This window comes from Triturus cristatus, chromosome 9 (genome assembly GCF_964204655.1).
Source record: "Triturus cristatus chromosome 9, aTriCri1.1, whole genome shotgun sequence".
In the NCBI taxonomy this organism is placed as follows: domain Eukaryota; kingdom Metazoa; phylum Chordata; class Amphibia; order Caudata; family Salamandridae; genus Triturus; species Triturus cristatus.
In genome coordinates this window covers 1,187,611,389-1,187,627,654 of record NC_140592.1, presented here as the reverse complement: position 1 = coordinate 1,187,627,654, position 16,266 = coordinate 1,187,611,389, and the positions used below count along the sequence as shown (strand labels likewise).

The 16,266-nt window shown below is 43.9% G+C and overlaps 1 protein-coding gene across 4 annotated transcripts in view; it reads right to left on the bottom strand.

Annotated features, from left to right (window-relative positions):
* MTA1 (metastasis associated 1) overlaps nt 1–16,266 on the bottom strand; it is an 842,399-nt gene that overhangs the window by 695,554 nt on the left and 130,579 nt on the right. For all 4 annotated transcript variants that reach the window (XM_085627173.1, XM_085627175.1, XM_085627174.1 and 1 more), the window contains exon 3: nt 380–473. In XM_085627173.1, the coding sequence (XP_085483299.1) occupies nt 380–473 (94 nt within the window). The remainder of the gene's footprint in view (nt 1–379; nt 474–16,266) is intronic.

Here is a 16,266-nt window from a genome sequence, read left to right as displayed (position 1 = left end):
GGGATACATTTTGTGGGTCAATTAGAGAGCCACGACTATGACCCGACTAATAAAAGCGTGCTAAACCCCTGACCACAGAACATATTATTAACAGCTCTGCAGTTTTAGCTGAAACTATCCCCTACTTTCTCATCTCTTGCACACCCCGATGGCAGTCAAGTGTGTTTTTTGCCTTTTACTCCTTTAACTGGTGAACATCTAGGATTGCTGAAGCCTGTGAAAGGAGATCTGCCACCAAAAGAAATCTGCTCAATATGGCGAGTCAGGAAAAACAGATACACGAATGGAAAAGGGAACCGTGAGCTAAATAGACTTGAGCATGGTTTCAAGGCATCACAATATAAAATCTACTTTTACAATGTAGAGGAAAAGAACCTACTTGCATGTTTGTCTGCCAGTGAGATAAGTGTGCTAGATATGTCTCTTCTTCTGTAGAAACATACCACTTTTGCTTCCACATTTCCAGTTGCAGTCTGTAAAACGGAGAAACAAACAAAACATCAAGCTTGTTCCCACCCTGAACTCTGAAACCACTATTCCTTCAAGAAGCAGAACAGCAACTGCAGTCACCCTTTTAAGCATGAAAAAGCACACAAAGCAGTAAAACAGGGTACTTGCCTTTGATAACACGCTCTCTGCTGGATGCTCCAACTGCATACCTGAATATTCCTCACCATTCGATTGTATTGGCCAATAGACTGGCCAGACTGGAGCCAAAAATATTTCAGCAATACTACAATGCGCCAGTAGATAATGTCAAACAATTCCACGCTGACTACATATCACCCCAGAAACGACATATAAACACTACCCCAGAAGCGACATATAAACTCCGCCCGTATGTGCTGAAATAAGATACTTGTCTTTTCCCCTTTCCCGGCCCTCAGTTGCGGAGTGCAAGACCAACTGAGGAGGACAGCGTGATCATCTCGAACGTCAGACCTTTTTAAATGTCTAATAGAAGCCCATCTACAGAACAGGGAAGGGGGGAGGCAGTGTGAAATCCACAGTTAAACAGAGTATCCACCAGAAAGAATGTTACTGAATAGAACTTCTGATGGATATTTCTAACAGCAGAGGCCTCACCATTAGATCATATACCAAAGGAGTGCATTCCAAAGATACAGACTTTGGAGTAGACTCAAGTTAAAAAGTCCTGCAGCACCGAGCAAGTGAAGTGTCCTTCCTGCCGAACATGGCTGTAAGGGCAGTAGTGTTAAGTTAATGTATATACCAAATACCCATGTTGCAACCAATCAAGGGCAGGCAACCCTTACACAAAGGAACAACAAACAGTGGTTGGTCTGGCTGACACAGAAAGGCCAAATGGGCCGAGAAATACCCTTTCGCAGAGCCTACTACAAAGACTTACTGGGCTAAAGACAAACCAGCATGTGAAAAGCTTACAGCTTAGCTTGTCAAGGGCCTGCATCATAGACACCAGACCAGGTTACAAACTTAACAGCACGAGGATAGATGGATTTTATGGAAGGGCATCTGGTAGAAAGGAGGACATCCACTACCTAAGAAAGCAAGTCAAATGCAGTCAATTTCAGATACTCAATGTCCATGAATAGAGGTGCAAGTTGCGGAGGTTTGCATGAATGACGTCTTGTACAGAAAGAAGTCTTTCCAAAGTGGTAGCATGATCAGAGAACAGTGGCTCATGCACAGGCGTTCCGGATACCACACTTGAGGTCCAATCAGGGGCACTTGTGATCACTTAGGCCTAGCCATGATATTTATCAGTACTCTGGGAGGAGCGGTAGCGGGAAGAAGGCATACAATTCCCTTTTTCCATTTCAGGCGGAATGAGTCTCCTGACAATTCTGGTGTAAATGGCAATGCGCAAATCCTTTGACATTGAATGTTTAACGATGACAAATAGATCGAATATGCCCTGTGCCACCTCAGGATACAAACGCCATGATCGGCCTGGTGACAGTTGCTCAATTAATCTGCTTTGGCATATGGGAAACTCACCAGATGGTAAGTGACTTAGAAAGATATTTTTACGCTCCAGTTGCCTCTACAAAAGCAAAGTATTATAAACCTGTTCCCAGAACGACACTTTTCCCTGTCTGTTGCAGTACTACATTGCATTGGTGGTGACAACGGGAATCAGCAATACCCTCCCCTTGATGGACGGAAGGAAAGCATTCAGGGAAAAACAAATATCCATAGTTCGGGTAGGTTGATTTTGAGCTGGCTAGCCGCTGGACACCAGAGGACGCTGATCTCCACCTCAGACTTATGAGCCCCTAAACCCAGCAGCAGTACATTTGTCACCACTGTCAGCCCTGTGTGCGTCAGTCACCACTGAAGATCTTGGGCATCTCCTTCGAGACCTGGATGGAATTGAAAAGAAGCCTTAATGCCAGGTGAACTTGGATGTCAACAGTGACGGCTGGTGACATTTGAAAGTGGTAGGCGTAAAAGTTCGTGATGAGTGCCCTGTGGCCAGCAAGCGTAGAGAGTGAGCCCGACTGTCATATGGAGGTCCCCCCCCCCCCCGCCCCCATCCCCCGGGAACATTTTGAAAAATGAGCGAGCAAATTGTGCATTTTCAAGCACAGTTGAGCGAGCAAGAAGGTTAAAAAAGAATTGTGAAACTGTAGTTATGACATCAATAAAGATATTTCATATGCTAATGTCATTGTTAGCTGCTTATTCAGTATAATCGGAGAACTGCTATGCTAACTCACTGGCCTGTTCACAAGAGCACAGTGCATCAAAGCGAAGTGGGGCCTCCTGAAATTGCCTTTCAAAGTTTACACTAGAGAAGAGTACAGCCCAAGGCAATGGTGTCAACCCACGTAATCTGTTACCAGGCTCAGTGATTTTAAGTCCTGGCAAATGGCTTGAATTGTATTGCTTGCATTTTGGAAGCCCTCGCTTTCATCAAACCAGTTTACGTAGGCTGCAAGCCATTTGTCATTCCATAAACAAACAGAACATAGGTCTCAGGCCAGGCTGTAAACTGTGCTGGAGGAGGAAAACCTTGATGCACAAACATAACAGTCAGTCACAGCCCTAGTACATTGGTAAATTTGAATTTGCAGTTTTAAAACATGTGTGAACAGCAGAGGCTCAGAACAGTAACATCAACAAAGAAATCAAAGTGCATTTTAGGCGAAAACAAAAAAATGGACGCCCATTGGACTCAGAGTGCGATCATGAGAAGCGAAAACATATGGTGCCCGTGGTGTATACATGGTGTAGTTTACTATCCCTGCACGTAACTGCTTCAACACTTTGCACATGTATAGTAAGTGCTATATAAATGGCGCAGTCTAATACAATGTGCACGGGTTGTATTCCCCCTTAGTGAACATACCCCTCCTCCACCCTCTCCCGTGTCCCATCACCCCATCTTTTGCCGATTCCTTTCATGATGGAGCACTTATACACTTGATTTGCAAGACGCTCTGGACGGTTTTACTTTAACTGAGACTGAACTTAATGAGGAAATCTACCAAAATAAATGCGCACAAAGCTGGCAAAAATAAACATTTGTAATGCCACGTGTTATCTTCCCCACCTTGAAGAGATAAATGGCCCTTCAAATGCAAACTGTGTTTCTGCAATACATCACATTATGTCTGCAGAGCCCCTGTATGTGACCACCGAACTCAAACCTTTACAAATATTCGCTTTGTAATAAAAGTCAGATGAGCGGGAACGTCCCACTCAAGAACACACATAAAAAGGGGATATTTGTAAAAGTTTGAAAATGGCTAAGGCCTTTATAGACTGATTTCATGTTTTCGACCTGTAACTCGCACAATGTGCTCTGGAGCAGTTGCTTTAAAACGCTGGCCTCTGATGACATATTAATTACTAAAATGCACTTTTCAATAAAGGATTCACACTACACTAGCTGTGGCAACTAAATTATACAGATTGTCTCCCCGTAAGGTCGAGCAGAGAGCTATCACGCAGCTCGGCGGGATTCCAATCCAGCCACAAAATACAAACTAATAGGAGGGCATGAACACAGGTAAACACTGCAAATCGTGTTAATGGTTTGTTGAGAGATAAAACAGGCACATGCGTTTTAAACACTTTTATTCTGGACATATGTAAGTTTCATTTCCCTTTCCGGAGGTGCGAGGACGCAGCTTCTTTCTTTAACTTTAACCTGCCCTAGCTTGATTGGTCGCAGGCAGGGTAGGGTGAATAGTGAGGCTTGCAGAACTGTGGTTGATGTCTAGCCCTGGCCTCTGCAGAGCTGAAGCGGGGGGGGGGGGGGGGGGGGGATCCTTCTGCAAGGAATACAATGGCTTTGCTGAGCTGGTGACATCACAAGCCTAAGGGCTGTGAGCTCGTCAGCCTGGCAAATCTAGGATTGCTGGTGCATGCTCAGAGTGCACGATTTGTGCCTGCCATAAACCAGACTTGTGAATGCTGCCTGAAGTCACCAGACAGCCTGAGGCAGTTTACTGGCACAGAGATTTTTTAACTCGTAACTGTACAATAAAAAGCACAAACTAGGGTGCAGAAAAAGGATGAGGGCGTAGCCCCTCCGCCCATATAAAAGAACCGCCTTTGGATGTCAAGTTCCACTGCCGAGCCCTGCACACACCAGCAGGGGTAGCTGGTAGAGGATAAGAGGCCAAGACAAGAAGCCTCAGATCCACCCTCAAGGGCTCCAGTATTTGAACCCAAAATATCAGGAACAGAGTTGTGGTGGGGGAAAAGTCTTGAACCTCAACACCCAGGTCATTACCAAGAATACAAGACTCAGTTAGGGAATCAGTTGGGATTGCGGATCGTTTATGCTAAACTCAATGTTAGGAGTTCCGCTGTCATTCGAACGTGATAGACCATGACTGTAGCAAGCCCTCTTTCAGCAGCCAGTCATCAATGTATGGAAGAACAGGAACTTCTGACCTTGGACAATGGGCAGCGACTATCTCCATCACTTTAGTGAAAAACCAAAAGGCTGCTACAAGACCAAAGGGGAGCATGACAAACTGAATGTGTTCCTGGGCCACCTTCAACAGCAGGCTACGTCTGGGGGACTGCAAGTTGATTAAAATATACATCCTGCAAGTCCTTAAGTCCATCCAATCTCCCAAGTACACAGGAGATGAGATCTGAGCAAATGTGAGCATTCTGAATTTGTCCTTCTGCAGGAAGGCATTCAAGTTCGAAGGCCAATGATAGGTCCAATGCCCATATCCTTTTTTGGGGTCAGGAAGGTGCATTAATAAGTACTCTAGCCACCCATTCAATTTCACCCTTGGAGAACAAGAGGTACACCTCCTGCAGCAGGGTAGACAGATGTTCCTGTTCCAGTGCAGAAGGCATGTGGGGTGGCGAGGAAATGAAAGGCAGGGGAAAGACCCTTTAGATAATCTGCAAGACCCATCTATCAGATATTGATGGATCACCAACCTGGGAGGAAATGCGGACTTCTGCCTCCAACTTTTGGGCATGAGCCACTGGGTATAAACACAATTTGCTTGGCGGCAGTTGTAGCAGAGGAAAAGGGGTTGGAGAAATGGTGCACCTGTTGGCATGTGTAATGTCTGACAGTGCCGTATTCGCAGGCCCGAAAGGACTAGGCATCGCTTGCTGGGAAGGTTTTCAAATGCTTATTCCAGTATTGGAACTTTCATAGATTAACATGCTTGAATTATTACCCGCCGTCGAGATACACTTAAATAGTAATGTCCTCACAGAACATAAAGGACTAAGGCATTTTGATTTTGTATCCTATCCTAGTCTATTTAAAAAAGGACCAAACTTAAGAAGACAAACAATCAGATGTTACCACCCTGCAGAACCTTCCTGAGAGAAGCTCCAGTCCCTTAGATTTTGTACCGCATGTCGTGCTAGGGAGTCTCTACTGAGCTCTGCTCAGCTTTTTTCCTCACAGCGCTTCCTTGAAAGAGTTCTTCAGGTTTTTGCCTTCTTCGGACTTCACAGATATACTTTCAAAATGTGTATCTGTGTTTTGGTGACGCAAACTGGCGTCCATGTCAGACACCTAAAAAGGCTTCATCAGACCCTGCACTTGCAGGAAGAAGAGATTTCTACGACCCTCATAAAGACTGTTTATATCGTCTTTATCCGGACCATAAATCGAAGGTTTGCAAGGTATGCCGCACGTTTTAAACAAAGATATTGAAAGATCGGGAAGGGAGGCTTCTCTTGCGGCTGCAGAGGCTTAAGAACAGACATACTCTAGTCTCTGATGAGAAGAGTGACGCTTCTTCAAAATCCTCTTCCAAAATGTCTCAAAAAAGACCACTCAATGGCCCTGTAGGTCATTCCTCTCAGCAACCACCTAAGTAGGAGTCTAAAAAATCTTCTGAGGGTTCCCAGAGTGTGGAAATGTGGATTTCCCTGATCAGTTATGTCCCCTATCTTGGACCCCAACGGTTCTATGTGCATGTTACAAATACATGTATGTTCCCTTCAGTTCCAGTTTCGAAGACGCAAACACATGTGCGTCCACCGTTAACATGTCCTCTGTCAGATCCGCCATGAATGGGCTGGATATTCGATTCCTAAGTATGAAAGGCCACCGACTTTATATGGCTAAGTTACTCCATTTTTACAGTTCAGGCAAGTAGGCCCGATTCTGTCCTCAAAGCCTTTCCCTGCTCTCTGCCTCTGACAGCTTCAGCTTGAGCTCGCATCTGTGACCATGAACTCTGTCTCATTCTCTGCGCGGCCCACGAAGCCTGACATCAGCCTATTCTCTGCCAAGAGCTGTATTTCACCTTCGAATTATCTGCTTCCCCCTCAGCCGATGCATTCCTGCCTAGTAGTTTAAGTAAACATTCTTCCAGTTACCAAGCAAAAGGCCCGGCTTCTCTGTCTTTATGCAAGTAATTCATAGCCCTGTTACCATGGAATATTCCTACCCCCTCGCATTTAGTGTAGACACTTAGACGCTTGTACACGCACACACAGTCAGTATAGAATAGATTCTGTCCGAGAGCCCTTCCCTTGTGGATAACACAGTTCTTTAAACATAGGATATTAGATATGATTTGGGATTAGGTTGACATAACCCCAGACTTTTGTCTCCACATGTAGAGCTAAATGTCAAGTCCCCTTCACCCTCTAGTTGCACGTCTATCACACGTCATGCTGCTGCGCGCGCATCTCTGCCAAGTATTTCTGCTGACATTGCGAAATCATCTCCAGGTATCCACCCACACATGACAATTTACCCCTTATCATCAAGTGGACGCCCACATGGACGCCCACCTTCACGCCTACTTACACGCCCACATGCTCTAATCTCATTCTCTCTTGCTCTCTTGCTTACGTACAATTGAGAAATGTATATATACTGTACTCTGTGAATAATGTTTTGAGAATATTGAGAATACTTTTCAGCCCCGTCCAGATCCTTTTTGGTGATGGAGATATTCTCCCTTTGACTCGAGTTATTGGAATAAATCCCTTTATGAATCTGATACCACAGACTCAGCCTCTTGCTTTATGCATGATCTTATTGATAATATGAAAAATTATGACAGCGTGATATTTTATTTACCACAGAATGGCGCCCGAACAGTTTAATCTCTTTCCCCACACGCCGGAGATGAAGGTCCTGTTTTGCCCCCTTCCATAGCCGTGATGGACTTCAAGCGTGCACGTCGCGGGTTTTCCCGCCAACTCCCTCAGGCCACCGAAGGGGACAGACTGTGACCAGGCATCCATACGAGGCGGTGAGGAACGCAGATTGTCTACCCAGAGCCCACCTGCGAGAGAGCTGCGTCCGAGGTATACAGAGGCCAACCAGGTTTTCAAAGTCCCGATGTCCAGAGGGTCCGATGTCCGCAGTCGTCGAGTCCAGTCCATTCTCTGAGGCCTTCCGTTTCAAGGAGCTACTCGGTGAGTACCATCGCCGGGGAGGCGTGTTGACGCGCACATAGGTTGTGCCGGTCAAGACGGATTTGGGTACACGAATCCGGTCTGCACTGTTTAGCAGTGTATATGTACTGTTTAGCAGTATATCAAGTATTCCGAAGTATTCAGTTATTGTCAAGAATTCAGCGTGGTGATTAGTTAGGCAGACTGTCATCATTGTCGGTCGTTGTTAAAATGTTTAATGTTTAATGTTTAAAGTGTTCAAATATTGTGGTATGAATGATTGTTCATTGTTCATTGTTCATTTTTGTGCTTTTTGTATTAAGTGTGTTCCAGATTAAGTATCAGATCAGTTGTCAATATGCCGCTCTTTTCGAAGTTAAGACAGATTATTACTAGAAAAGGGGTGCTTGAAGAAGCAGTTCCTATTCCTCCTAGGGACACTCCAGGGCAAATAATGTATCACAAGCATGGCTTAGACGCCATATTATTCCTTGATCTATGGGTGGACTACACCAAAGAGTTACCAGAAAGTCAGAGATGGCCCGTAGCTGGGACCTGGGATGCCGAATGTATCATGAAAGTCGAAGAAGAGTTGTGGAAGAGGAAAGCTAGACAGTCACAGAAAGACGCTGTTGAATTATGGCGTAAAGAATAGCATAGACGCACAGAGTGAGCGCTCAGAAAAGAAGAGAAAAGTAGGGAGGATTCAGACAAAGCCCGAGAAAACGTGTTAGTTGAGGAAGGTATACGAGTAAAAGCAGGACAAGTAGATGGACAACGAAACACTCTTATGAAAGAGAAAATGTAGACCAGCTTGGAAGGATGCCATTGAGTTTTTGGCGCAAGGAGTGACATAGAAGGACAGAGTAAGTGTTTCATGAAGCAGAGAGAAGTGGACTGGTGTCTGGAAAAGCCAAGGATGAGATGTTACAGGAGGAATTTGAGCTGGTAAAATGAGCGCAGGCTGACAGAAAAAGAAATACTGACGTTGCTGGTATTTATCCCGTCCTTTCAGAGGGCCCAGCAAGAGTGGCCCCAGTAGAAGGACCAGTTATAATACATATAATAATTACATAGTAGCCCAAAGGTTCTTGAGCCACCCACCAAATGAACAGCGCATAGCTGGTGTTTACATGGTCCAACATTTGACTACGTTGTCAATAGGAAATTGAGAGGGGTGCAGCTAGAGAAGGAGCAACTCCTGTGATTTGATGACACCCCTAATGTACAAAGTGTTAACGAAAAATAATTAGTGACAAGTTTAGCTTGGAAAAAGAATTGTGGGTATTTCGAATTTGCAAATTTTTCATGAATACAGGTTTGTGTTCTTGATGGTCCAGTGAGCCAATGTGCTGGGTCAAGTCGGTAAGATTATGACCCCCTGAGTGCAAATTGTATGTAAAAATAATTTTTCAATTGAGCGAATTATTGCAGTTTTTATGGAATTGAGTAGTCTTTTTGTCTTTGACAGCTTCAGAGTGAGGAGAAGGTGGGGGCCGTGTAGAGCAGAATGTGATACAGAAATCGGAGACAGATTCTGACCTTGTAGCCAGTGTAGGTGGGGGCCGATGAGAGGAGCAGAACAGGGCACTGCTTAGAAGGCTTCTCTGACATCGCATCTGTGTAATGCCTGCAGCTGGAGAGCCTTGGGGCCAGGAGTAGGAAAAACAAACAAAAGATGGCTGGCAGCCCAGGCTCAGGCTGCGCTGAGGGGCTATTTTTAACTTCTCTGATAAGACAGGGCAGCTGAGAAATGTAAGTCGAGAAAGATTCCCTTGTTCTATTCTGTGCAAAACAAGTGCCCCGAGGAAATGTCTATGGAGAAGATTTGTTTTATTTTTTAGCAATTGTTATATTGCTTCTGGTCCGAAAGTAAAATGTTGCTCTTGCTTGGAATTTTAAGGGCTATGTGCCTATATAAAAACGATTTTCAAATTCAGACATTTTTGAATTGTGGCCACAAGCTGCCACCAGTTGCATTGGATAAATGATCCAGTGGTTACGGGTCAGTGAGGAAAGATGTGGGATGCATCTTCGACTAGGACATGAGGGTACATTGTGTACAAAGAAGCATAGCACATTTTTATAAAAAAAAAAAAAAAAAAAAAAAAAAAGAGACAGGTTCGTGTGTTCGTCATTTTTTGATTATTGTTGCTGATCCTGTGTGTCAGACTTGACGCGGTCATCATTGGGATGACCCACTGCCAGATGGGGTTGTATAGGGCAGGTAAATAAGTTATTGATTATAAGCCTGACAAATTAAGCAGGCCAGAATGTTCGCATCTGAGCTGTAGGTACTGTAATTGCGCATCGCTGCTCATTTATATATGTTAGTGTAATTATCTATGCTTTCTGTGCCCGGTATACTGATGGCTTGGCACAATTACTAAATTTCACAGACATGATATTACCATTATCATGCTGTCAAAATAGCAGACAACACGTTATCAGTGTATGTCTAATTGGTGTTGGAGATGAATGAAACAAAAGAAAAAGGCTATGCAAGACTAAAATATTTTTCACATAACTGCCTTTCTCTTATAGACAGGCAGCCTCGGTCATATGTTTCCAGATTGGACATTAAGGAACAATTATGATCTGTGCACTCGCATTTTAACTCTTGAAAGGCCTGTTTTAAGTAAGGACTGCCACCACAGAGGGACATATGAGGCCCGGTATTTAGGGTAATGAAAAAATATCTGACAGGATTTCCTTTTTAAAGTTTGCTTTAGTAAGCTCATTCTTGTGAGTGGTGGCCCCAAAAGTTGACTTGTTTTTGAATTAGGCTATTTATTGTATAGGTGGAAATTATTGCACATTGACTGATTTCTTTAGCAGATAAATTATTAATTATCAACATTAACAACTGTTCTTAAACTTGGTTTTCCGAATATTCAGGTACTTTAGCATTCCTATTAGGGCTTCCTAGCATTAATATTGACTTCAGGTTGGTGTAGGTTCATGTACTAGGGACATTTGCATATGAGATGTCATTTGGCTAGCTTATGAGCTAACACAATGAGGTTTGTACATTAATTTGAAGGATTTCTCGCCGTTTCACATACGCTGTGTATCTCCTATAATTTTGCTTACGCCCAGTAGCTACACACAGGGAATAATAGTGTTGACAAGACACAGGGTTTGATAGTGTTTGACACCAGTGAAATCTGTTTCAGATTTCCTCCTGTCAAAAAGGGGGGGGAAGGAGGAGAATATTGGCTTTCTGCTGGCCCCTGAGGAGGTTCGCTTCCCGCTAGCCCCTTAAGAAATTAAGCCCCTTAGAAATTAGCCCCTTTAGAAATTAAGTCGAGGAAATAGGTATGGTGCTTTCCCCTTTTTCTCATGTTTTATTGTGATCTTTCAGGGGAATTAGTTGTGGGCACCGGAACGTATTCAATTGATTTCTGGTTTTTCACAGCCCAAGACACAAAAAGACTAAAGTCCTCAAGAACACACTGTGGCATTTGAAGAATTAAAGAGAGCTTTATGTCAAGCACCAGTTTTAGCAGACCCTGATTACAACAAATCGTTTATGCTTTTTGTGACAGAGCGGGATGGAACAGCACTATCTGTCCTAACACAAGATCATGCAGGAAAACACGAGCCCTGTGCTTATCTTTCTAGTACATTAGACCCAGTAGCACAGGCTTTGCCTGCGTGCCTAAAATCAGTTGCAGCAACGGCCTTAGCCATAAGACAAAGTGACTCGATAGTGCTGGGCCACCCTCTGACAGTACAAGTACCACACGCAGTAGAGGTTCTCTTGAACCGGACACAAACACAACACCTGACTGTAGCTAGACTGACGGATTATGAGCCAACGTTATTTCAACCACACATAGAGATCAGACGATGCAACATACTGAATCCTGCTACCCTTTTGCCCTCCAGTACAGAAAGCGTTTCACCACACAACTGTGTTGAAGTAATACATACCGTGACTAAACCAAGACAAGACTTGACAGATGTTGCACTCCCAGACCCCGACCTAACACTATATGTTGACTGCTCATGCATGAGGACAGGGGCGGGAGAATTAGTGGCAGCATATGCAGTGACTGCTGATACTGTATTAATAGAGACTAAAAGAATAGACATATTGTCAGCACAAGCAGCAGAGCTCATCGCCCTGACACAAGTGTGCATAAGAGCTAAGCACCTGAGAGTAAACATTTACACCGATTTTGTGGAGAGAAAGAGGTTTCTTGACCTCTCATGGGGCCAAGATACAGCATGGCCCCTTATTCAAGCCCTACTGGAAGCAATACATTTACCAACAGCCATAGCTATCCTAAAATGTAAAGCACATACTAGAGCCACAGATACCATTTCCCAAGGCAATGATCTGGCAGACCGAACTGCTAAACAGACAGCTCAGACCCCACTAGACATGACAAAATCACAGATACTATCACTGTCCAAAGCCATGACAGTTAGGGATCCTTCCAGGGATGTACAAGACATTCAGACACATGCTACTGTAGACGAATTAAAGAAATGATCGGAACAAGGAGGGGTACTGACTGATCAAGGTTGGATGACAAAGGGCAAATCCACATAGTTTCTTTCTGATTCAAGGGTACAAGTGATTATAAATACCACACATAGTCCTGCACACTTAGGAGAGAAAGCAATGATAGATAGCTTACAGAATATATGGTTCAACAAGCACCTGCGTGCAGCAGCGAAACAAAAGGTCAGAACATGTATGATCTGTTGCCAATTCAATGCAGGTAAAGGCATTCCGATGGAACAAGGTGGATTCCATCCACCTGACCACCCTTTTGAAGTGCTCCAAATGGATTATATCCAAATAAACAGATGTAGAGGTTACAAATATGTCCTGGTACTAATGAAGCAGGTGTCCCTTCTGTTAGGGTATACCTGGAAATTCCATTGTGTGCGACATCCTGAAGCAGCAGGCCTTGTAGAAAGACATAATCAGACATTAAAAATTTGCGCAGACAAAGGTATAGACTGGATGGTAGCCCTGCCGGTTGCCCTCTTTTACATGCGAATTGTAGCTCATTCTAGAACAGGCTTATCTCCCTATGAAGTGGTCTTTGGTAGACCACCAAAATATGTGGGCACTACAATGCCTAAAAGATTACTTATGTTGACAGTAACATGCTGACAGATTACCTGGCTTCCTTGATGTCTGCACTACTCTCTTGTTGTTCGCAGGTTGCTGCCGCCTTCCCTGACAACACCCAGGTCAAAGAATACTCCATCGCTCCTGGATGACAGGCGCCGAAGTCAGTGCTCTGGACCACGGGGACGGCCGTTAAAGTCAAAGTGCACCTTCACCACTCTTTTACAAAGAAAAAAAAACTTTGAACTTGGATTTTGAACAACATTTTCTAGAGGAGAATGCCCAGAAGTTTCCACAAAGCTAAACCTTGATTCAAAAAGTCAGAACCCGTTTGATCAATTAAGTCCACTAGGTGGTGAAGCGGTTGAACATGTATTCTGGCTCGCATAAGATCTTGGACAATAACATAAAGCAAAAATAAGAGAGTTAGATAAGAAGCAAATAGATGTATAGTGACTGTAATTTTTCAATATCTTAAGAGCATCACGATAATATGTATCAGCTTAATACTACATGCTATTTTTCCTCCTATTGCCTCACTTTTACACTCCTCCACTAATGATACCATAAAGCACACATTTAGTGATCTGCCATCCTATGAGCTATCATATCGACTTGCCTTACGCAACAATACCTTTATTCAGATGCTGCACCATTCACATCAGACTAGCAATGCTACAGACTGCTGGGTCTGTGGCCGACTCCCCCCCTATCAGAACTATAAGGGAGTTTTGCCCCTTTTTCTCTATCCGTTCACACACAATGGCTCCTGTGGAGCATGGTTTAGTTTGATTAATTCCCTAGATTCGAATTCCGCAGTTTATCAAGATAACTGGGTATGGGGAAACCTGAATTTAGTTTTTGCTTAAAGTCTGCTACCCTAACAAGGAGGGACTTCCCAAAAGAACAGGAACTGATCTAAGAAATGAAGTATATGGATTAGGTAATTTTACACTTAACCTCATGATCCTGAACGTTGAATCTGAAGCTACACCAATCTTGCCCGCCATGTCCGTATTCCCAGTAAAAGAGGAATTATGTATAAGAAAGAATGGCTCCATACACATGGGCCATAGTAAATGCACCACTGTAATAAAATTCAGTGATCAAGGCAAGTCTACATTTAGAGCTTCTCGTCATTCCTACTTTATATGTGGCCAGACCGCATATATACGCTTACCTCTAGATTGGGATGGTACCTGTTACATAGCATTCCTCCTACCACCTGTTTTCCTAGCTCCTCCTGATTCTCATAGAAATACTCATTTAGTACACAATAGACAGCAGAGAGATCTCCCAATTGTCAATTACACTGAAACAGCATGGGAAAAATACACAGATTTCAATAAAGGTTTCTTTCCCTATATAGGTACAGTTACCAATAGTAAGCTGATACGTAGATTAACCAGAACCCTTGAAGCAGTAGTGAACGAAACTATTTCCGCCTTAGGCAATTTAACAGAAGAGCAGTCTGCTATGCGGATTGTTGTGCTTCAAAATAGTCTTGTCCTTGACGTTATCCTGGCCGATAGGGGCGGAGCTTGTAGGGTCATCGGATCAAGCTATTGCATTTTTCATACCAGAAAATTCGCCATCTGTATATAAAGCCATAACTCGCCTTCATAAGATTGTAAGCCAGATACACCAGAATCCAGGCACCTGGACTTGGTCCGGTTGGTTTTGGAGTGTATTATCTACCTTTGGATGGAGGGTCCTATCCTTCCTAGGTATTGGCCTTCTCATACTATTCAGTTGCTGTCTATGCCTGCAATGTGGACCAGCGATTTGTGGTCTGTGTGCCACATCGTGTATTCCACATCAAGGTTTTCGCTCAAGATCCCGGAAGAAGAAAGAAGAAGAAATGATGCTCCATGAGCAAATCGATGGATTAATGAAGATTGATGTTTCTTGACGGGCAAGTAGGGGACAAGGAGGGAATGTGGAAATGTGGATTTCCCTGATCAGTTATGTCCCCTATCTTGGACCCCAACGGTTCTATGTGCATGTTACAAATACATGTATGTTCCCTTCAGTTCCAGTTTCGAAGACGCAAACACATGTGCGTCCACCGTTAACATGTCCTCTGTCAGATCCGCCATGAATGGGCTGGATATTCGATTCCTAAGTATGAAAGGCCACCGACTTTATATGGCTAAGTTACTCCATTTTTACAGTTCAGGCAAGTAGGCCCGATTCTGTCCTCAAAGCCTTTCCCTGCTCTCTGCCTCTGACAGCTTCAGCTTGAGCTCGCATCTGTGACCATGAACTCTGTCTCATTCTCTGCGCGGCCCACGAAGCCTGACATCAGCCTATTCTCTGCCAAGAGCTGTATTTCACCTTCGAATTATCTGCTTCCCCCTCAGCCGATGCATTCCTGCCTAGTAGTTTAAGTAAACATTCTTCCAGTTACCAAGCAAAAGGCCCGGCTTCTCTGTCTTTATGCAAGTAATTCATAGCCCTGTTACCATGGAATATTCCTACCCCCTCGCATTTAGTGTAGACACTTAGACGCTTGTACACGCACACACAGTCAGTATAGAATAGATTCTGTCCGAGAGCCCTTCCCTTGTGGATAACACAGTTCTTTAAACATAGGATATTAGATATGATTTGGGATTAGGTTGACATAACCCCAGACTTTTGTCTCCACATGTAGAGCTAAATGTCAAGTCCCCTTCACCCTCTAGTTGCACGTCTATCACACGTCATGCTGCTGCGCGCGCATCTCTGCCAAGTATTTCTGCTGACATTGCGAAATCATCTCCAGGTATCCACCCACACATGACAATTTACCCCTTATCATCAAGTGGACGCCCACATGGACGCCCACCTTCACGCCTACTTACACGCCCACATGCTCTAATCTCATTCTCTCTTGCTCTCTTGCTTACGTACAATTGAGAAATGTATATATACTGTACTCTGTGAATAATGTTTTGAGAATATTGAGAATACTTTTCAGCCCCGTCCAGATCCTTTTTGGTGATGGAGATATTCTCCCTTTGACTCGAGTTATTGGAATAAATCCCTTTATGAATCTGATACCACAGACTCAGCCTCTTGCTTTATGCATGATCTTATTGATAATATGAAAAATTATGACAGCGTGATATTTTATTTACCACAAGAGGAATGGTGCTCCTTCTTAATTGTGTTTCAATCTCCAGCAAGACAAGAAACCAGATTCTGCAAAAAATTCCCTTCAGAAATCAGCTTCAGAGCCGCCTTCTCCTGCTCCTAAGGTGAAACATACTCTCAAATGCCTACCTCAGCTCTGCTGAGGAGACCTCATCAACGACATTCCTGACAACGACAGGACCCTCTTCTATCGTTGG